We start from the raw sequence: 24,630 nt of genomic DNA on the forward strand, positions 1-24,630 counted from the left end.
GCAAAACACAATATGTTGCACTTTGAAATGGAATATTTCAATAGTAAATTTAACCTGGAACAATTTTCATGTAGACGTGTTTGTACCAAAAGTGCATAGAACTCAACCTAGTTCGCCATGTGCCTACGGACTAATTCACCCAGTTCTTAAAAACGCACCCCTTTAAATGGTAGCACTCCGCGGTTTTTTCATATCTAGAGGTCCATTGACTGTATTAAACAATAAAACCCAGTTAACGTTGTGATTCCTTTCTATAATACATAACCAATTGTCTATAAGCCATATATTAATAATTCCCAGGTTAGCTGAACAGACAGGACATGTATTCTGCCCCGCATTATACATCTCCTGAACTGAAACTCGCCTGGAGCTTTTTTTTAAACTAATATTCATTATGTGAATAATATTATAGAATGAATAAAGGCCTTTATTATTATTATTATAATTACCAGTACGGATTTCGTCCAAATCTATCGATTTAAATCGATCATAAACACATATTGAGACAAATAATAGAACATGGTTATGGTTATGGTTATGGTTATGGTACATCCGGACAGGGCCCACTTGTGAACTCTTCAGACACTTAGACCTCCTGTGACGGGTCCACTGTATCACCCCTATCTTACAGACTAGGTCCATAAGAACGTGGTCTTCGGCATTTCTGGGGTCAAGGCTGCACCGGGCTCCCATGCGGACCCCCTAGAAACTTTATGGCCTCACTAAAAGCTACAAATCTCCTAAAAGGCAACTCCCTCACCTGGCTAGGCTGCATTGATGCCGATCCCAGGATCTGCCACCTCCGATGGGCTAGTGCCAGGTACTCCCAGAGGACATGTGAGGAGGTTTCCTCCTCCTCATTACATAGACGGCACCGTGAGCCATCCGCCAGTCCAAACAGATGAAGGTGCCGTTGGAGTGTACAGTGACCGGTGGGCATACTGATCACCAGGGAGCATCTTCTACGATCTAGAAGAAGCTGTTGGGCTGTAAGACTTTTGGATGGCCCCACTATGTAGAGCCTGGCCTGATCAAACATCCACAACTGGCCCAGGAGTCCTCGAACCTCCGCAGAAGAAGCTCCCTGAGACTACCTCGACCAGTACTGAAGGTTTTCTTCTTCTTCTTCGTGCGACTAGGATTACTTTTGTTTGTCTGTCTCTTATTCTGTTTCAGTTGTTGTTTACTGTACATTGCCTTTCCACCTTTTCGGCGGCCTTCCAACGGGTCTTCTGCTATACGACTTATTTTTACAGATGTTCGCTAGTACATCTGGTTTCATTCGGTTTACATGTTCGTTCCAGTTTTTATTTCTGGTTTTTTTTCCACCTGTTAATATTTTGAATTTTTGCATCGTTCTCGTATACTCCTGTTGCTTCGTCTGTCTCTTAATGATATGCCCGCTATTGATCTTAATAATTTCTTTTCGATATTTTCGATTTGTTGTTTCGTCTTTCTTGTATCGGTCCTTGTCTCCGCTGCATATATTAGGATAGGTCTTACTGTTGTCTTGTATACTTTTATTTCGCTTTCCGTGGTCAGATATTTGTTTCTCCATATGGTTTCTTTGAAGGTAAGAATAAATAATATAATAGAACATAGTCCAGCTATTTATCTAGAATTGCTAGTTTGTAAAATCATTGGTAAATGATAGGTGAATGATTTATAAACTAGCAATTTCCTGTTTGCACACATGACTCTGCTTTTTGATCATGTCTCATAAAACATAATTATACATCCTTAACTTAATACGAGAACTCAGTTCCATCTACAGAATCATTAGGACATTCTTTCACGGTTTTTGCTCTAAATTTTAAAGAACTGCTTGGATGGACATGAAATTTGGCATACGTTTAGCTTACATGTCAAAGAAAAAAGTGATATTGTGCCGATGTGTGCTTTTGCTCTGGGGGTGACTTTCACCCCCTCGTGGATGTGGAAAAATAAATGTCCAAAATAAGTACGGAAATGGGTAAACTGACTAATTTTAAGTAACTTCTATAAAGCTTTTTCGCCAAGTCAACACTTTTCGAGTTATTTGCGAGTGAATATGTTCATTTTTCAACAAAATAACCACATTTTTAGACAGTTTTTCGCAAATAACTCAAAAAGTAAGTATTTTTTCGAAGAAAACGTTGTTAGTAAAAATATAGCCTATAAAAAAGTAAAAACATGGTGTACGCGTTAGGTCTCTGGATCTCGTAGAACCAGAGTTATAGCCAATGAAAAATAGATTCATATTCACCAAATTTTAAATAGAATATTTCGACGTGAAATATCCAAAAAATTAAGCACTTTTTGGGGAAAACCCCATATAACTTTTTTAAAGTGTTTAAAAAAGCTTTATTCCTGTTTTTACAAAAAGTTTCTAGCATTAAATTTAAGCAAGTTACGCCCAAAATAAAGTTGGTCCCTTTTGTTTTGGCAAAAAAAAATCGGGAAGACCACCCCCTAATTAGTAACTTAAATGAAATTAATCGTTACCGCTCCACAAATTATTTTACTTATGTTGTGTTTATATGATCTGTAAGTTTCATTGATTCAAAGTGCTTATTTTTGAAAAAATTTGGTTTCAAAGTAATATTTTTAAAAATTTTAATTTTGAAAAATATGCTTTTTTTTCGAAATACCTAACTTAAAAATTTTTAGAGATGCCAAAAATCCCGAAAAACAAAAAAAGTCAGCATTGATTTTCTGAATATCATGTATTTTTTGTTTTTCTGTTAGACAAAAATTTATTAAGATTTGGTGTTTCTAAATTTGGATACATTCGTGATCAGTGACTCGTTCAACCCCTTTTAACTACAGCCTTTTAATTAATAAGGACTTTGAACCGATGAAACTTACAGATCATATAAACAATACATACACGAGTCAAGAAACTTGTGAAGTCGTAACGATTAAGTTCATTTAAGATACTAATTAGGGGGTGATTTTCTCGATTTTTTTACCAAAACAAAAAGGGATTAACTTTATTTTGAGCGTAACTTGTTTACTTTTGATGCTAGAAATTTTTTTTATAAAACAAAAATGAAGCTTTTTAACACTTTAAATAAGTTGTAATGAGTTTTTCCTGAAATGTGCTTCATTTTTGGTTATTTCACGTTAAACTATTCCATTTGGAATTTGATAAATATGAACCTATTTTTCATTATCTATAACTCTGCTTCTACTAGGTATAGAGACGTGATATATACACCAGTTTTTTAAATTTTTTACAGGCTATATTTTTGCCAAGAATGGTTTTTCAAAAAAATACTTACTATTTGAGTTATTTTTAAAAAAACCGTCTAAAAGCGTGGTTATTTTGTTGAAAAAATGAACATATTCACTGCCAAATAACTCGAAAGGTATTGACTTAGTGAAAAAACTCTAAAGAACAAAAGTTACTTAAAATTAGCCAGTTTATCCATTTCCTGACTTACTTTGAACGAATATTTTTTCTCCCCCAAGAGGGGGTGAAAACCACCGACAGGGCAAAAGCACATATCGGCACAATATCACTTTTTTTCGTTGACATGTTAGCTATGTGTGTGCCAAATTTCATGTCAATCTAAGCGGTTCTTTAAAATTTAGAGGTTTTGCGACATTTTACCGTTAAAGAACGGACTACATTATAAACCGTAAAGCTTCATTTCATAAAATCCGTTTGCTAGGCCACTTGCACTGAATGGACAATGAGAGCAACACAGCCAATATGACCACGAAACAACCCATCAAAAATAGATCATGAAGATTTTTCCATGAACACATTTGATTTTTGAACAGGCCAAAATTTACAGAAGATTTTAGCGCTAAAGAATGAAGAATATTTGGTATAACCTATTATTACACAGTGAAATAGTTTACCTAAAATTTTCTTATTCCTAATGACAGCTCTTGCTAAACATATTAGTTGTCTTTGTCCTAAACTAAAGTTTCTGCCACCCTCTGCTATTTTGCTTTCTAGTCCATTTGGCAGTTCATCCACAGCTATTTTAAGTTCTACATCATTCAATGCTTTCCATAGAATCTGAAATAATATACTATGGAGTTAAAATTGCTCAAATATTACTTTTTTTTATAGAAGCCAAGTGTTTTATTCTTTCGGTATCATGTGCACTGTGTTAGTTTTTGGTGATTTTATAAGATCGTTAAATAAACTTCGAAAATGTTTACTTTTAAAACTTGAACTAGTTCTTCAAAGTTCTTGCAAAAGGATACTTCATAATAAGCAAAATTAGTAAACAATAACGTACCTACTTTAAAAAAGTATTTGAAAAATAATTATAAAAGAGCCACATAGTTTAAATATAAATGGTGCTGAAATTTTTTCTTTGTGGCATGTCAAAGTTAAATATTAGGTATACTTGATTTACTATTTCATTGGGAAATAAGCCACAATTAAGTCCATGGGTACATAATTCGCAAATATTTTACGGCTATCCCTACTTTTTCTGTCTTTACACGGCAAATTACTTGTAGCAAAATTCACACTGGTATGGATATGTAAACAGTACTAGAATGTCATTCTACTTGAAAATGTCATCATTAACTTAAAGAGATGGCTTTTGAATGTTCTGTGGATAACTGTTATTTATTGTATAATTGCAAATTATTAATTCAGTTAATAAATGTGATAATTTTTTCACCAACTATCTATTCAGTGATTGTAATAATTTATATGTACAACAAAATCTAATACTCAATCGAGAAAAGAAGAAAAGTGTTAAAGTGATTTTTTAATAATATATTGTTACTATGGAACGCTTAAAATTTTGAACATCTTTAACAACAAAATACTTGGATCATTGAATATATTATCCTGATGTATTCTTTGCTGGGATCTTCCACAAATAATACACAATAAATAAATTTTTATTAAGTTCACGTCTTAAATCAATTATTTGTCAAATACACTATATATCAATATTATTTAATCAACAACTCAAAATATTCCCGATGCCACGTCAAATATTTAAAATTGTCACTGATTGTCACGGTCTGACTGACAATATGCTGACAATATTCTATTCGACTGAGGGCGTTGTGAGACAAAGATAGATTTGGAAAATATTACCACGGACATGGTGTCCATTTTTTTCGAATCCTGAAAAAACTAATAAATACTTATAAAAAATGTAAACGCAGAATGAAAGACTAAATGATTACCGAGGGCCGAAAGTCCCTTAGAATAAATAAAAAGGTTTATTTTGAATGAGATATTTGAAATTAAAAATCACACTAAATTTTCTCTTAGTTTTTCACTTCTGTAACTTATTAAAATACTCGTAAATATTATAGAAGTTCTCAGGGACTTTCGGCCCTCACTAATAACGAAATCTTCCATTCGGCGTTTAAATTTTTCAAAAATACTTATCAGTTTTCTCAGGATTCGAAAAAAATGAATCCCCATTTGAATAGCATTGCAGCCGAAAATGAAATGAAATTTATTAGATGACACAAAGAACAGCTTCAGAAAATTGTTTATTTGAAAACGAAAATCACAATTGATATTTTTTATTTCACGTTTCGAGTTCCGCATTGGAAATTGTTTTAAAAAAAGATGTTACTATTTTGTTGTTTGGCAGTTATTTTTTCCAAATTTACTGTCCTCAATATTGTAGGAATACAGCCATGTTTTTAGTTGACAACTCTGAAGATCATACTAGTATTTCTACTATTTCATACTTTAGGTTAATAGTCGGAGAGATATAAGCGGATTTTGTGCGTGATAAGTCATATGGAAAAACTATACCGGGATATGTTGAATTAGTTCTGTACATGACTTTCCCAAACGGCCGGAAACCAGAGTGGGGGACGAGAGAAGTTATAAGGGGTCAAAGTCGCGGTTTTTATTATTTTTTTTGGTGACGCTCATGATCGAGATAGTGCACCAAAATTTGGTAATAACCGTATCATGACGTATCTAAGTAAGCTCATGACGTATCTAAGTAAGATATTCCGGGGCGGAACGCTGCGTGGCCGACAAAGGGGTATGGGCAGGGGTGAATATAAAAATTATAAGGGATTTTTTGTGACGTTTGTGATCGAGATAGTAAACCAAAATTTGGTAATAAGTAGACCATGACATAAGTAAAATCCCCAGAGCCGGAAACCAGAGTGGGGGACGAGGGTAGTTATAAGGGGTCAAAGTCGCGGTTTTTATTATTTTTTTTTGTGACGCTCATGATCGAGATAGTGCAATAAAATTTGGTAATAAGTAGGTCATGACGTAACTAAGTAAAATCTCCAGGCGTGGAAGGCTGCGTGGCCGACAAAGGGGTGGGGTCAAGGGTGAATATAAAAATTATAAGGGATTTTTTGCGACATTCGTGATCGATATAGTGAACCAAAATTTGGGAGCAAGTAGATCATGAAGTAACTAAGCAAAATCTCCAGGGACGGAAACCAGAGTTGGGGATGAGGGTAGTTTTAAGGGGTCAAATTCGCAGTTTGCATTATTTTTTTGTGACGCAGCACGACATTTGTCCCCTACGCAGCGTTCCGCCCCTGGAGATTTTACTTAGCAATGTCATAATCTACTTATTCCTACATTTTGGTGCACTATCTCGATCACGAACGGCAAAAAAGCCCTTATATTTTTATACTCACCCCTGCCTACCACCCCCTTGTACCCCAAGCAACGTTCCGCCCTTGGAGGTTTTACTTAGTTACTTCACGACCTACTTACTGCCAAATTTTGGTGCACTGATCTCCATCATGAGCGTCACAAAAAAAATAATAAAAATCGCGACTTTGACCCCATATAACTATCCTCGTCCCCCACTCTGGTTTCCGGCTCTGGGGATTTTACTTAGTTATGTCATGGTCTAATTATTCCCAAATTTTGGTGCACTATCTCAATCACGAACGTCGCAAAAAAACCCTTATATCTTTTATATTCACCCCTACCCCCACCCCGTTGTCGGCCACGCAGCGTCCCGCCCCTAAATATTTTACTTAGATACGTCATGATCTACTTATTCTTAAATTTTGGTGCACTATCTCGATCATTGGCGTTAAAAAAAATAATAAAATCCGCGAATTTGACCCCTTATAACTACCCAAGTCCCGCACTCTGGTTTCCGGCTGTTGGGGAAAGTCATGTACACAACTAATTTAACATATCCCCGTATAGTTTTTTCATATTACTTATCACGCACAAAATCCGCTCCCAGCTCTTAGACTATAAGATTTAACAGTTCGATTTTTGGTCCTAAGTATACATACAACTCAACTTTTTCTATTATTTTTGTTACTATAGTCCTTATCCAGATTTAGCCATACGGCTCACACTCCCTCTAAGGGAAAATTTGACTCATCCCAGATACCTATGGTATCAAAAGGATTGAGCTCTGGTGGGACTCTTTCCGTGTTATCGAGCCCTAGGTGACTTGGTATGCAGGTGTATCTCCCAAAAATTTTCGTACACATCTGGCCGTTACGAGTAGTACAGCTTTCTGCATGGTCTTGTAAAGATGTTCATTTAGACCCAGTTTTTTTATGCTTTAGAGGAGGTTCTTCGGAATGACTCCAGTAGTAGACACAATAATAGGTATCGTCTGGGTACTTTGCATTCTCCATTGTCTTCGTATTTGAATTTCCAGATCTCTGTGCTTGGCGATTTTTTCAGTAAATTTACTACGTAGATTATTGTTGTTAGGTATCGCCACATCAATTAGTGTTGTTTGTCTTGTTAATTTATTAACTAGTACGAGATCTGGTCTATTATGTGCCACTGTTTGGTCTGTGAGCACAGTGCGGTCCCAGTATAGCTTGTAGTTGCCATCCTCAAGCATACTCTCAGGGACGTATTGATAATATGGGAAATGGTCCGTTTGGAGAATTATTATATATTTATTATTCTATTATTATTGTCCTGAGTTATATCCTGAGTTATGTCTAGAGATCCATTAGCTAGATATTTAGTATTTACTAGTTTATTTTTAATCCTATTTCTGTTGATTTTGTATTTAGGTCTAACATCATTTCCTGCATTTCTTCTCTGTCTTTTGTTATTAGCGTAACATCACCGGTAAATCACAAACTCTTGCCGTATATCGTTATTCCTTTATTTGCCCATTCCCAAGTTCAAAACATATCTTCTGGAGATAATGTAACTAGTTTGGGTGAGATAGAACATCCTTGTATATGTTTTATATTGTATTGTATATGTAGAACATCAATGCTTTTAGTTGACAACTATGAGGGTCATACTAGTAATTCTGATTTATTTGTGTATGGTTATGTATTCTGTCTTTATGTATTATGTTTATGTAATTTGTGCTGTATTTGTATTACATATAATTTGTAGATGATGTTATACTGGTTGATTTCTTTTAATATTGGGAATCGCCACTTGCTGCGTTCTGCTGCTGATGGGTTTGATACCATTTTTCTTCATTAAGTAAGATAAGAGCTGCTTTTTTTTATTTTTTTTTCTGGTTTATGTCTGTTCCTTTCATGACTAGTGACGCATCTTCCCATTAAACTCTGTGCTCATTTTCGCAGGCATGTTTGCATTATCTGTGATATGTCAAAATATCTGTTTTTGATGTATGTTTCATGCTCGTTTACCTTTACACTTAGTGGTTTTGCAGTCTTGACACAAAGAGTTCCAACATTATCACAATAACTACAACTATATATTTGGTATTTTCCATAATAATCCTCAAACCCTAAACCTTATACCCTTCATCCTATTTTCTGATCGTATATTATCTTACATCATCCCCATTTTCAACTAATATACAAGGATGTTCTATCTCACTCAAACTATTTACATTATCTCCACAAGATATGTTTCGAACTTGGGAATGGGCAAATAAAGGAGTGGCGATAGACGGCAAAAACCTTAAAGTATCTGAGATTTGTAGAATAGAGTAGAATACTAAACCACACCGAACATTACAAAAATAACGTTGAATGACAGATTTGGAAACAGTAAGAGAATACCTGGGATAGATAATGAAAGTTAACAAAGAAAATAAAACTGCCAAAATTACCAGAAGAATAATGTTAGCGTGGGCAGGATTTGGAAAACTAAGTTGTATTTCGAAAAATACTAAAATATAACAATATTTGAGAACCAGAGTTTACGATCAGTGTATCATCCCTATACTTACGTATGGTTCACAGACGTGGACACTCACCAAGGCCAATATGGATAAAATGGTAAAGGCACAGAGAGCGGTGGAAAGATCAATGCTCGGGGTGAGGCACATAGACAAAAAAAAATAAATGGAGTAGAAACAAAACCAAAGTAAAAGACGCAGGAGAACATGCTGCCAAATTAAAATGGAGCTTCGCAGGACACAATGCCCCACTGAAGGATAAAAGATGGAATCACTAAATACAACAATGGAGACCGTGGTTGGGAAGAAGAAGTAGAGGAAGGCCACAGATGAGATGCTCTGATGACATAAAGAAGTTTGGAGGACACAACTGGAAACAGGTGGCGCAAAATAAACAACACTGGATTGAATTGGGGAAGGCCTATATCCAAAGTTGGATTACTGAAGGCTGAAGAAGAATATGAAAAAGTTGCACTAATAGCAAAATACAGAGCAGAATTGCAGGAAAAGCTATTAGACCTAAATTAACCCGGGAGTAGTCGCGCTCACTTCTGTAACGTCGATAGTCGCGTGTGAGATTCTATCTCAAAATACGAATTTAAAACAAATTTTTATTTTGTACTATTATTATCTACTTTTTATATTAAAAATATATATTTCTAACAATTTTATTAAAAAAACCTGTGTTAACGGCCACCTGACAACATCGGCCACCTGTCCTAACGGCCAGTTTAAAAATTTCCCAAACCAATTATATGTAGACTACAAAAACTGGCAATACCGTCCACCTTTCTATATCGGCCAATAGTTCTTTCATTTTTACTGTACAGTAAAACCTGTTTTAACAGCCACCTTCCAACATCGGCCACCTGTCCTAACGGCCAGTTTAAAAATTTCCCCAACCAATTATATGTAGACTACAAAAACTGGCAATAGCAGCCACCTTTCTATAACGACCAATAGTTCTTTCATTTTTAGTGGCCGTTACTGACAGGTTTTACTGTATTACGAAAAAGGATGAAATGTGAGATTCTATCTAACGGCGCGAATACTCGCGGGTTAAAGCTAATTGGCTCTCCCCAAAGCCATAAATTCCAGAAAAAGAAGAAGAAGAAAAAAAATTCCTACGCATTACTACACCCTTCCTCGGGGCAATTACGAAATTTTTTCAAAATTGCAAAATTTTTTATGAAGTTATCGCGAAAAAGGGTAAAAATTGAGATTCTAAAAATTTAGTAAAAACTAAATATCTAGCCAATGAATCTCTAGACATGACTCAGGGTATAACTCAGGACAATAGTAATATAAAAAAGTTGAGTTGTGTTATACATAGGATCAAAACTCGAACTGTTAAAGCTTAACCTAAAGGATGATTTAAATATAACATGTTATATTGCATGGGCAGCATTTGGTTGATGAGAAACAGTATTTAAATCTATCTTACCAAATGCTTTAAAGGCAAATATCTTAGATTAGTACGTAGGTATTTCTAGTTCTGATATATGGTATTGAAACCTGGGTTTTGAACAACAGCATAGTCCAGAAACTTCAAGTAATATAGAGCTATTGAATGGAGAATGCTCAACATTAAGCTCAGTGATCGCAAATCCAACGAAAAAATAAGACAGACATGAGTAACAGATTTGATCCAAAATATTGCCGTGTCAAAATGGAACTGGACACGACACATAAGAAAAATGGAAGGCAACGATTGGACGAAGTGAATTCTTGGATGTCGACCAAAGACAAGTAGAGAAGTAGAGGCTGACCTCAATCCAGATGGACTGATGATATCAAGCGAATGGCTGGTCACGAATGAATGAAAAAAAAAACAGCGAACAGAAATCAGAGACAAACTTAAAGGAGGCTTACATTCGATATGGATGGAATAACTCTTGATGATGATAATACCCTGGTCCAACTAATATAACCTGGTCAGCTAGATACATTACGCTAACAATGATAACATAATGTCTAACTCATATTATAGCAATTGATGGCAATTCAAAAGTTAAAATTGACGTGTTTTAAGATTTTGTTTAATTTAACTACCCGCGCATCAAGTTATAACATAACTACACGCGTGGCGTACTTTATACGCCACAAGAAAATACACTTAAAGACACCGGACGTCTGCATTTTTTTTAAATACACTAAGTTGTTTGTTATAAACTTTATTTGGCATCAGCGAATACTTGAGTTCCTTCTCAGTAAGCCAATTGGGATTTATAACTGGAATCTGATTCCATGATAAATAAAGTTACTAATAAAAACTTTTTTGAAATGTGATTTTTTACATGAGAAAAGGTATTGCAGATAAAGAAAAATATATTTTATGTCCTAATGACTAAAAAACGATAATTGCCATATATACTTATATTACTATTTATATTACTATAATCGTGGCGTATATTGTCCACCACCGGAAACAACAAATAATAAACTGTAAATTACGATCCAAGTGCTTATGCAAAGATGCAGGGATGTTGACTGTGACGTGTATATTTGTTTTATCTACTACAAAAAGGCGTTTGATAGAGTAAAACATAATAAACTCATAAGCATCTTGAAAGAAGCGGAAGTAGATGATAGAGATTTGAGAATCATATATAATTTGTATTACAACCAAACTGCCAATATTAAAGTGGTTGACCAATTGACAGATGTAGTCTCCATAGATAGAGGAGTGAGGCAAGGATGCATCCAGTCCCCAGTGCTGTTTAATATATACTCTAAATGTATCTTCGAGCAAGCGCTGGGAGAACTACAGGAAGGCCTATTAGTCAACGGAGTGCGTCTGAACAACATTAGATATGCCGACGACGCTGTAGTTTTTGCAGACAGTCTAGAGTCTAGATGGTTTGCAGAGAATAATGTCGTGCATATCAGATATAATTAGAGAATACGGACTTAATCTCAATACGAAAAAAAAAACCAAAGTACATGGTAGTCAGTAAGGGCGAAATATTAAATACACAGCTTTTGGTTAACCAACAACTAATTGACAAAGTCGACAGCTACACATACCTTGGTAACAACATAAACAGCCAGTGGGACCACTCAAGTGAAATAAAACAACGCATAGGAAAAGCGAGATCAGCGTTCATAATGATGAAGTCTCTTTTCAGAAGCCACGATTTACCTCTTGCTACCAAAATCTCTATCATCAGATTCTATGTATTTTCTACGTTATTATACGGAGTAGAGGCCTGGACAGTTTCCGAGGCTTCTTTGAGAAAACTCGAGGCATTCGAGATGTGGTGTTACAGGCGCATTTTGAGAATTTCGTGGGCGGATCCTGTGACTAATGTTGAGGTTCTACGTAGAATAGGCAAGGAATGCGAGATTATTAACACAATAAAAGAGCGCAAACTAGAATATCTTGGCCATGTTATGAGGAATAAACAGAGATATGGCTTGTTGCAACTCATTCTTCAAGGCAGCGTATTTGGAAAGAGAGGACCAGGGAGAAGAAGAATAGCTTGGCTTCAAAACCTGAGAAAGTGGTTTAATACATCGACAACCGGACTATTCAGAATAGTAGCAAGCAAAGTTAGGATAGCCATGCTGATCGCCAACATCCGGAACGGGTAGGTACCTTAAGAAGAAGAAGAAATTACGATCTTTCCAGAAACTAAAACCAATTGTAAAGCACATTCCAATGATACGTTAGATAGATAAAAAAGATCAAAAATTAAATTTTTAAATATATTTGCAGTAGAATTCTTATATCTGGCGTACAAAATACACCAGCGCGTGTAGTTAAAGGTTAAAGGTCGTCTGTTTCTGAAATAATCAATTTATTCCATACTTTTGCATTGTATTGTAAGATAAAGTTTAAAAAAATAATAATGAAATTAATAAATACTTACTTCATCTCTGTACTCGTCGAACGGATCCAAGTTATTTCTTAAAGTCCCAGAAAAGAGTATTGGTTCCTGAGGAATAATAGATATATTGGATCTCAAAGTGTCTAAGCTTAGTACTCCGGTGTCTACATTATCAATAGTAATTCTTCCGTCAACTTCAGCCAGCCTAAACAGTGCTTGTATAATACTGGATTTGCCAGCTCCGGTCCTACCCACAATGCCAACTTTCTCTGAAGGTTCAATGCTAAAGCTAATACTTTTCAATACAGTAGAGTTTTCGTTAGAGTATCTCAGAGAAACGTCTTGGAATTTGACACGTCCTGATTTTGGCCACGATAATTTGACAAGCTGCTTACTAGGTTTTGGCTTTTGTAAAATATGTTCTGGATTTTCTATTTCAGTGGGAAGGTTAGCGTACTCTTGTACTCGTTCCACAGATGTCATTTGATTTTCCAGTTCGCTCCATTGTCTAATTCCCCATTGAAATAATCCAGCAAGGGTTATAGCTTGTGTTAAAGAAAGACCAATATTACCACCGAAGGTTTCTAAAATAGGTTATATATTTAGGCAAATTAAATTTCTTACTTTTTACTATAGTGCAGTTATTGAAGGTGGATAAGAGCTATTACCTCCGATTTCGTTAAACCTCCATAGATTTGCATGAAAATTGGTGACTGGTTAGAGGATATCTTAAGGAACAAAGGTGACATGGTGGCAACTTGCGCTTTTACCCTGGGGGTGGATGCCCTTCTCGGGGGTGAAAATTATTTTATTGAATATAACCCCATAATTCGATAGAGGGACAAATTCTAAGAAAAATTTGTTATATAAAGTTATTAAAATAAATCAAAACTTTTTGAGTTATTGAAGATCAAAGATTTTAATTTTTCTTGAGAAAAATGCATGTTTTTATCCGATTTTTCATCAATAACTCAAAAACTATAAGTTTTTACAAAAAAGTTATTATTACCAATATTGAAGCTAATAAAAAATGAATTAAACTCTTTACAAGAAAAACCTTTTAATGTTTACTAAAAGTGAGTTATAGGTAATTGAATATATATTTTTTTCGGCGAGTAAAAAAATCTAAGTATTCAAGCTGAAATAACGGGAAAATGATGCATTTTATAAAATAAACTTATTAAACATTTGTCAAAGTACTTAAAAATATCTATCAAATGAGCCCCCGAACATGTTGATAGCATTAAAATTTATGCAACAAAATTTTTAAAAATTTTTCCAAAAAATGTTATTGTTTTTTTTTATAACTTCGTTTATTTTTAAGACATCAGGTTTATCTAAGAGGCATTTGAAAGATAATTCCAAGAGCTATTTAACCACGTTGAATTTGATCTTTTAAATTCCTTACTTTCTTAAAAATAAAAGGTTAAATAGCCCTGGTTGCATGGTTTTCACAGGAAAATTTAAGATTTAAACGTTTCTGTTTTGGTTATTTTTACCCTGTGGAAATAGTAAAACAGGTAAAATATTTGACACAGAAAAACTAAAATTTGGATATGTATCATTTTTTACGTATATAGAGTATTTTTGGAGATATTATCAGAAGAATATGAAAATTAAAATAATTTTAAAAATTATGATTTTTTAAATTATATCTTTTTTCAAAAATATGCATTCTAAACCGGTCAAAATTATTGAAATCATTACTTGTGCTAATATAAAGAAGTTCTTGTAAGGATTACTATAAATTTTAATTTTTGTGGAAATGGCGTATGTTTTATTTTTCACTTTTTCCTAAAAAAATTCGAAAGGGTTCTTTTATTTTTATCATAATTTGCTTAATTTTGACGCCATTAACTTGTTCTGAAGCTCATTTAATAGGTATTCCAAAATACATTGACAAATGATTAGCAGGTATATTTTATACATTGCATCGTTTCCCCGTTATTTAAGCTTGCATACTTTAGTGCTGTCGCCAGGGGGGGTACAACGGCCTCCTGTATTCAGAAGGACTTACCCAAGTTTTTATTATGTATTTTGGCCCGTAGAACACGAATTTTTTGGGTAACAGTTGATCCGGATGTCGATAAGATTGTTATAAACAAAGAAGTTGAGGAATTACATAACAGCGATTTCTCGCAAAACAAAACCTGTTTTTGTATTTTTTGGGCCATTCTAACCAAAAAATGTTCCTACAAGTTTTTTCGTAGGATGCATAGTTTTCGAGATAAACGCGGTTGAATTTTCAAAAAATCGCAAAATTGCAATTTTTGAACCCGAATAACTTTTGATTAAAAAATAAAATAGCAATTCTGCTTACCGCATTTGAAAGGTCAAGTCAAATTCTATCGGTTTCGAATATATACATTGCTAAAAATTTATGTGTTTATTGCTAAAAAAAGCTATAAACACATATTGTTTCCCGTGCCTAATACATGCGTTTACATGCATGCTACGTAGAAATAGCCTCGCTTGCACTTGTACCTACTCTATCTACTTGTTCGATTTTAAATGAGAAATCATTGAAAACATCACTCCAGCACTAGGTGTTTATACTTTTGTTTAGCAATAAAATAATAAATTTTTAGCAATGCAAATAACTAAAACCGATATACTTTGACTTGAACTTTCAAATGCGGTAAGCAGAATTTCTATTTTATTTTTTAATCAAAAGTTATTCGGGTACAAAAATTGCAATTTTTCGATTTTTTGAAAGTTCCACCGCGTTTATCTCGAAAACTATGCATCCTACGAAAAAATTTGTAGGAACACTTTTTGGTTAGAATGGCCCAAAAAATACAAAAACATGTTTTGTTTTACGAGAAATCGCTGTTATGTAATTCCTCAACTTCTTTGTTTATAACAATCTTATCGACATCCGGATCAACTGTTACCCAAAAAATTCGTGTTCTACGGGTCAAAATACATAAAAAAAACTTGGGTAACTCCATCTGAATACAGGAGGCCGTTGTACCCCCCCCCTGGCGACAGGACTACTTAGATTTGAGTACTCGTCGAAGAAAATACACATTCAATTGCTAATAACTCACTTTGAACTAACATTAGTTTAGTTTTTTAAGTGAGGAATGTATTCAGTTTTTTGTTATCATCAATTTGGGTAATAATAACTATTTTGTAAAAGCTTATAGTTTTTGAGTTATACGTGAAAAACCGATTTAAAACATGCATTTTTTTTTAAATTAAATCTTTGGTCTTTAACCCTTAAACGCCCAACCTTTTTTAGGTTCCATGTACGCCCAAGCGTAGGTAAAAAATGTCCACCTCGAAAATAGCTAACATATTTATTGAGAGTTGTGGAAAATGGATTAAACTTAAGAATCTTATGCTTAATAAACACAGCATCTTCTAAAATATTAATATAAACAATTTACAAACCTTACAACAAAATTACAATGTAAATCAAAATTAACATACCAGTAAAAGCCAGTAATTCAGATTTGTCGATTTTCTCCATATTCTTTCTTTCAGCCTCCTCATTGGCGGATAATTATGTAGATTATGTAATTATACATCGATAATTATATGGATTATGTTCCTACCAACGAGAAATTATATAGAAACCTTTAGTAACAAGTTTTGCCAAGGGTGTACTTTTTATGCCCATCCATATTTAACTCAAGATGCTGCTTTTATTTTCAAAAATATTGGTAGAACCAAATTAACATTCGATAATGGGCTGTCTTTTTAACAATAAATAATTAAAAAAAAAATTTAAACACGTAATAAATATGTTATAAGGGAATACGCATTAGGTGGACATTTGTTACCCACCCTTGGGCGTTTAAGGGTTAATAACTCAAAAAGTGTTGATTTATATTAATAACTTGATATAACAAATTTTGCTTGTAATTTTCCCCTCTATCGATTTATGGTATTATTTTTAATAAAATAATTTTCACCTCCGAGAAAGGGTGGCATCCACCCCCCAGGGTAAAAGCGCAAGTTAACATCATGTCACATTTCTACCTCTAATTACTCACCAATTTTCAGGAAAATCGATGGAGGTTCAACGAAATCGGAGGTGAAAACCTTCAGTGACTCCACTACTATTCTAATTGGGAAATAAGCTGCAATTTAAATTGAAAAATGATTTTATTGACGTTTAGACTTCCACTTTGGACGTCGTTTTCAAAATATAAAATATGAATGTTTTATATCATTAGTATTTTTTATTTTGATAACGACGCCGACCTCCGAAGTGGAAGTTGAAACGTCAATAAAATCATTTTGCAAGTTAAAATTCTGCGGTTAAAATTCTAAAATGGAGACATGGCGGACGACAAGAGACATGGGAAGACCTCAAAAGAGATGAGTAGATCACATAAGAGCAATGGTTGGAAAACAGTGGTGTAGATTGGCGCAAGATAGAGAAAGATGGAAGCTACGGTTTTATAGGATATTTAATGGCGATAAATATTAATTTTTATATTTGATTATACAGGAAAATATTCGGAAATAACGCTATGCAGACAAAGAAGCAAACGTATGCAACTAATTGTCAGTAATGAACCGATAACCAAAATTAACCATTTTAAATACTTAGGATGTTGGATAAATGAGACATTAAATTCGGATAAAGAAATTAACACTTAGATCTATTCTGGGCAATTCTCAGCTGAATTTACAACTAAGAATCAAGTTCCTAAAATGGTATGTGTATCCTGTATTACTTTATGGTTGTGAAACCTGGATCATCAAGGTTAACATTATGAACAAATTAGAAGCCTTCGAGATGTGGTTATATCATAGAATGCTCAGAATATCTTGAATTCAACGCATTTCAAACAGAGAAGTCTTAAACAGAGTAGGTCAAGGAGAAGGTGACTTAATGAAGATGCTATAAAAGAGAAAACTTGAATATCTAGGGCATATAATGAGAAGTAGCAGATACAGGCTACTGCAGCTAATACTCAACGGAAAGATCGACGGAAGAAAGAGGAATTGGTAGGAAGAAATATTCATGGCTCCGAAACCTTCGTCAATGGACTGGTTTATCAGCAGATGAATTATTACATGCCACGCAAGATCGAGAACGATATCGGCAAATTGTCTTGGAAGCTACCCACCCCTAAAATTTGGGCACGGTACTTAATGAAGAAGAAGAAGACAGAGAAGGAAGAGAATGTATTGGTTGAAACCGATGGCACCCAAAATCCCGACGGCGAAAATCCCGACACGTCAGAATCCCGACACGCCAAGATCCCGACATACCAAAATCTCCACATGCCAAAATCCCGACAAGCCACAATCCTCACATAAGTAAAAATCCCGACCACTATATTTTGAATATTTATTGTTTCCTTTTTACATGCAGTACAGAATCATATATAGAGTATTGAAATTGAAAAATTAATTAATTATTACTTACTTACTAATCAGTAAATTTATAGGTTTTTATCTCTAAAATTTCCACCTCAATTCATTTCATTCCTTTTTATCTCACAACTTAATCTGTTTTCCATCTTTTGCGTTACTTTGCCGTTTATTAATGGCACTTATTAATCACTCTATATTGGCAAAAAAAGTCATGTCCCTATGTTAGAAATGTTATTTAGAAAACTAGTCTATGTATATTAAATGGTACATCCCCGAATCTCTAAATTGGTAAAATGGCCAATCTGGAGGGATTTTTGATTTGGCGAGATTTTGGCGTGTTGGGATTCTGGCGTGTCGGTATTTTGTTATGTCCGGATTCTGGCTTGTCGGAATTTGACCATCGGTATTTTGGCTGTCGGGATTTTGGCTGTCGGGATTTTGGGATAGACCCGGTTGAAACACTATATCTATCTATAATCTACAGTGTGCGGCAAAATAAATAGTACTGAAATGAATATTGAAATGATTTTGATTATTTATATATCTAGTGTACATGATACAGACTTGCAAACATTATTCACGACGAAGCACGTTCCCGATAAAACAGATGTTAAAGATCTAGGTCCTCTGGCCAGTGGCAGATCTACGGGGAGGAAAATTGAGGAAATTACCCCCCTAATAAAGTCCAAAAATAAAGAAAAAAAATTGTTCCAACATTAAAATATATTAGCTGACATGAAATCGAAACCACAGAATCACAAATTCAACCCAATAAACACGCTAATTAGAAAAATTAAGAGAACTTAATGCCTATAAGTTATTATTTATGTCTTTTATGTAATCTGAGTTTACCTTTTTATTTGTCTTTTGGTTGGTTTTTCATTGGAAGTTCCCCTCTAAGGCAAATTTCTCTTCCCAAGACAAATTTCTAGATCCGCCACTATCTCTGGCACGAAAAAATATTTAGTTCTAGTCCGCAGTTCCAAAATGGCAGCATTCCCCATATGTACGCATTTGTTAGCGTTAGTTCTGGTGAATGGCAACTACTAAAATGATAGCTCAGTATTCGAAGAGAGTTCCTGGCGGTGTGACAGGTTGTCCCGTCTTGCTGAAACCATTGTTGATTTTAAGGTTCGTCCGTTTTCGGGACCTTTTCCGTATAACCGAAAATATTACTTTTCTATAAAACTTTTTCTGCAAAACTGAGAACTATGCTGAAGCACCTAACATTATCACGATATTCACATACGTTACGACGACGTTCGAAAATCACTCAGTACGTTTCAGCGCCTGACACATACATATTTAAGGCACACGAATTTCAGTACTATTTATTTTGCCGCATACCGTATAACTATATCTTACCTTTTTGTATAAAAAGCAAACTGATTACAACCAATGCCGTAAAAACGACGCAATGCATGTCTAACCAAAATCCAAATCCTCTACTAGTCGCCAAAAAAGTGTAAAATGCAGCAGTGTATTTGTCTTGCAAACGATCGAATTCGTTTATTAGAAGTTGCTGTGCTCCAAAGGCTCGTATCGTTGTTATACCTTGCAATGATGCATTAAGGTGAGTATACATAGGACTGCGAGCTAAAATTAAATTACTTCAAAACAATTAATGTAAGAACAAAACTATTTACTTAATAAACTACTGCGACAATATTTATAGGCCGCTCACAACCTGGCCTATTTCTTTCCGAACCTTCTCGTCGTCACCAGAGAAAACGATTCCTTTCCACGGCATTCGGAACGAGGGATACCGAAGTATATAAGAACGAGAGACTCATTTAGCAGGGCAGTCAGTTATTGACGCGTAATAATAATTGGACCACATTATGTAATAACGGATTAACCGCCAAAAGTCCAAAATCGAGATATTAGTGCCATCTTGCAGCTAGGGTGCAAATCTATGTATAAAAATATGTTTTTTGTAAAAAACTTTAAAAAAAGCTGTTTTTAAATGCCTGTATTAAGGCTATGGGTACATAATTCGCAAATATTTTACGTGTATCCCTACTTTTTCTGTCTTTACACGGCAAATTACGTGTAGTAAAATTCACACTGGTGTGGATATGTAAACATTACTAGAATGTCATTCTACTTGAAAATGTCATAATTAATTTAAAGAGATGGCTTTTGAATGTTCTTGGATAACTGTTATTTTTATAATTGCAAATTATTAATTCAGTTAATAAATGTGATAATTTTTTCACTAACTATGTTTTCAGTTATTGTAATAATTTATTTGTACAACAAAAACTAATAATCAATCGAGAAAAGAGGAAAAGTGTTAAAGTGATTTTTTAATAATATGTTGTTATTTTGGAACGCTTACAATTTTGAACATCTCTAACAACAAAATACTTGGATCACAGGATATATCTGATGTATTCTCTGCTTGGATCTTCCACAAATAATACACAATAAATAACTTTTTATTAAGTTCACGTCTTAAATCAATTATTTATCAAATACACTATATATCAATAATATTTAATCAATTTCTCAAAATATTCCCGATGCAATGTCAAATATTTAAAATTGTCACTGATTGTCAGTGTCTGACTGACAATATATGCTGACAATATTATATTCGGTTGAGTGCGTTGTAAGACAAAGATATATTTGGAAAATATTACCACGGCATTGTGTTCATTTTTTTCAAATCCTGAAAAAACCAATAAATATTTTTGAAAAATTTAAACGCAGAATGAAAGACTAAATTATTACCGAGGGCCGAAAGTCCCTTAGAATAAATAGAAAGTTTATTTTGAATGAGATATTTGAAATTAAAAATCACACTAAATTTTCTCTTAGTATTTTCACCCCTGTAACTTATTAAAATAAACATTATAGAAGTTCTCAGGGACTTTCGGCCCTCGCTAATAACGTAATCTTTCATTCTGGGTTTAAATTTTTCAAAAATACTTATTAGTTTTCTCAGGATTCGAAAAAAATGAATCCCCATTTGAATAGCATTGCAGCCGAAAATACGTACCGATCCTCTTAAGCGACATTTTTTATTTTATTAAAAAAAATCTCACATTAGGATTTGTAATATCGAACTAAACGCCAATAATGGTACATAATCCATTGTCATAAACAAAAATCCGCATCTTTGTAAGTGTAATAACGAATCAAGCGCCACGAATAGTCGGTTAATTCTTTATTACAAAACATAACATATTTACTAACGTTTAAGATATCGAATTAAAAGATATCCTTTGTCAGGTAACATCAGATTAAGCGCCAAATATGTCTCTTAATCCGGTATTCGGATCTTAACTCATGCATATCTTAAAAAATCATTAACGAATTAAGCGACATTTGATCGAATAACTTTTAAAATATAAATTATTTTTAAAAAATTTTAAACACATGTAAAAGTCTATTTACATTTGCATTAATATATTAAATATGAAACATGTCAGTACTATATTTTAGAAATAGTACCAAAAACAAATTTAAAATCTTTAAACCGATTTATCTCAAAACTACATTTTGGCGCTTAATCCGCTATTACATAACGCGGTCCAATTATTGTGTTTCGAATTGAGTTGTTTGCCGTGTATTTTAAAATGTATTAATTATTGGAATTATTATGTTTTAATTAGTAAAATCATAAATTTGAGATTGTAAATAAATTAGATGTGTTAGTTTGAGTTATTTTTGTAACTATTAAATAAATTAAATAAGTGTTGTAAAATAAAATAATATAAAGTAAGTCTTCCTTCATTTAAATTAAACTTAGTGCCTAAAAACATAAATAATAAAATAGTAAATTCAACCGCGTAAATCAGTACAAATGGTGTCAGAAGTGGGTTAGTTTAAATAAATAAACATAAACAGTTGCAGATCTGAGGCTTGAATCGGAAGAAAAGGACCTGAATTCTACTGGAAAAAAGGCTCAGTTAGTCGAACGTTTAAAGGACGCCCTAAAAAAGAGGGTCATGTTCCAGAAACCTATTTGTTTGAGGACAAGCATGCTGCTTTGGTTTCATTGATTTCGAAAGTTTTTTCCTATGTGACCAAAGTTCCTGAACTGGTATTGTTGCTAAAAAACCAAGTCCCTGCTTCTGAAGTAAAGATCAAAGAGATGGAAAAGAAGATAGAAAACGATGAGCCCAAATACAAATTGGAGCCACGGCCGATAACTGAAGGCAGTGTAAGTTCTGTTCGAATCAAAATTCCAACTTTCGACGGAAAGTCTTCCTGGAACAGTTACACGAAACAGTTCGAAGCAGGTGCAAGAGCGAACGGATGGTCTGAAAAAGACAGAGCTGCAAACCTGGTTATTGCTCTTCGAGGAGGGGCTTTGGATGTACTCGAGACCCTAGCAGTAGAGGAAACGAATGCTTTTAAGCAGCTTATGAAGAGACTAAATATGCGATAGGGTCACGAATATTTGGGAGTACGTCTATCAGGCCTGGCTTCAAATCGAAGACAAAAGAAAGATGAAGCTCTTCAGGAATATCAGCTGAATATTGCCAGGTTAGTAAGATATGGTTATCCAACATCCCCCGAAAACATGATGGAAATGTTGGCTGTTCAAATATTTATTGATAGTCTTCGTGATTTTGAAATGAAGAGAACACTGCGATTAGCTCGTCACAAGACTCGTCGTAAGACTGATTAATGTCAATGACTATCCAGTGACCATCAAGAATGAGACAAAAGTGGAAACTTGTGTGCCCGTGACATCCATTATCCTTCAGACGACAACATCAGATAATTCCAACGACAAGTTAGACCAAATGGTTACAGTTGCAGGCCAGTCTCTAAATCAAGTGGAGAAAAAGAAACTGAGGGAATCTCTTCGGCGGTATCGTGACATATTCGTACCGAAAGGTGGAAAGACAGGAAGAACTACCGTGGTCAAACATAAAAATGGTCAAACCGACAAACAGTTGTATGTTCTCAAAGAAATTGAAAGTGTGTAAATTTTTTTTAACAGTCAGCCAAGTACTTTCAACACATTACGTGCCATCATCAGAGCTTCGTCCTATTATAAATCCTTCATAGAAGAACAAATGTTAAAAATCACATAAAAAATCATGGATGCTGGACAAAAGCCACAGATATAGGGTATAAAACCCTTAAAATTATAAAATTTCACATCTAAATTTTCTTTTAATTTAAAATTACAACATGGTTACGTCAAGCCATTATGAGTTCACGTGAACAGCTAACTCACTGTTCAACGTTCAACTGTTGCAACAGTTTTAACTGTTCAACGTAAATATTACATTACAGATTACAAAGATTTGACCTTACCTTGATCAAAACTTTGTAATCTGTAATGTAAATATTTGATGTATTTTAATGTTCCAACTACAAACCGACAACATTATTGGACAGTTTTTTCCAAAAGCCAGACAAAGTTTTTGTTTTCCACCATTAAAAACTGCATAAGAAGTAGAAGTTTTTTATATCTAACATGAGATCCATCTCTCTTGATAGTGGTATTGAAAAATTTTTGACCATAGATCTTGTAACGTTACAAACGTCACATCTTTGCTATTTTATTTTCAAATAATTATTTTATTCTATTTTCTTTAATAATTCTTTAATAATAATCCTCTTCTATTTGTTTTACCTTTTTTCCCGTTAAAAATTGGTTGGCGCCCTCTTTCGGTATTTATAGGCATATCTCAACATTCTTGTTCTATCTCAGAATTCACATTCTTATTCAATCGTTCTGTGGTTCATGACAGTGACTTCGCACTGTCGTTTCTCTTTCAAATTTTATGCCCCCACTCACCAACTCTGTCAATGTCAATTGAACCCTTCTCTTTGTCAAAATGAAGAATATTTTTTATTTTAATTCTAAAATCTACTTAAGGCAATGTCTGGCCTCATAGCCACATTTTTCAAACAGACGTTCTTAATTGGGTTTTCTGGACATATTGCAAAAACTGATCAACCCTTCACCTCGTGGGAGACTCCCCGAAACTGGAGCCCCTAATGTCGCCGGCGATACATCAATGCAGCAGTAACTAGACTCCTAACAACCATCCAACACCTGTAGGCCTGGTGGCCAGAACATCCACGTCGCCAGAGCCCGTTGCAGAACAACAGCAAGACACCAAGAACCCGCAGACAGATACCAAGTGCCATCGATAAGTATAATCTCTGATCTGTAAAGTTTCGGCAAGGTCTTGTAAATTATTTTTTTTGATACTTTAATTATGTCTTTTATGAAAAATAAACATGATTAGTTAAATATTATTGTTTTGTTTGCTCCATTCTGCATTTTCATTGTTCATGTTTTTGATTAGGACAAGGTGGACTCACAACTTGGGAGATTGAGCTAGTCTAGGGTAGACGATAGCTATCATAGTTGATTGAAATATTATTCTCGAGTATTATTTCAATTATCTGGGGTAGTTTATCGCCTCAAT

General features: G+C 34.2%; 1 protein-coding gene across 1 annotated transcript in view; it reads right to left on the minus strand.

The window, feature by feature from the left end:
- LOC114345942 (ATP-binding cassette subfamily C member 4-like) overlaps window positions 1-24,630 on the minus strand; it is a 116,395-nt gene that overhangs the window by 9,620 nt on the left and 82,145 nt on the right. The window contains exons 10-12 of the mRNA XM_050649859.1: window positions 19,589-19,819; window positions 12,929-13,470; window positions 3,850-4,012 (exon numbers count right to left, since the gene is read on the minus strand). Of these exons, the coding sequence (XP_050505816.1) occupies window positions 3,850-4,012; window positions 12,929-13,470; window positions 19,589-19,819 (936 nt within the window). The remainder of the gene's footprint in view (window positions 1-3,849; window positions 4,013-12,928; window positions 13,471-19,588; window positions 19,820-24,630) is intronic.

Source organism: Diabrotica virgifera, chromosome 4 (assembly GCF_917563875.1).
Source record: "Diabrotica virgifera virgifera chromosome 4, PGI_DIABVI_V3a".
Lineage (NCBI taxonomy): Eukaryota > Metazoa > Arthropoda > Insecta > Coleoptera > Chrysomelidae > Diabrotica > Diabrotica virgifera.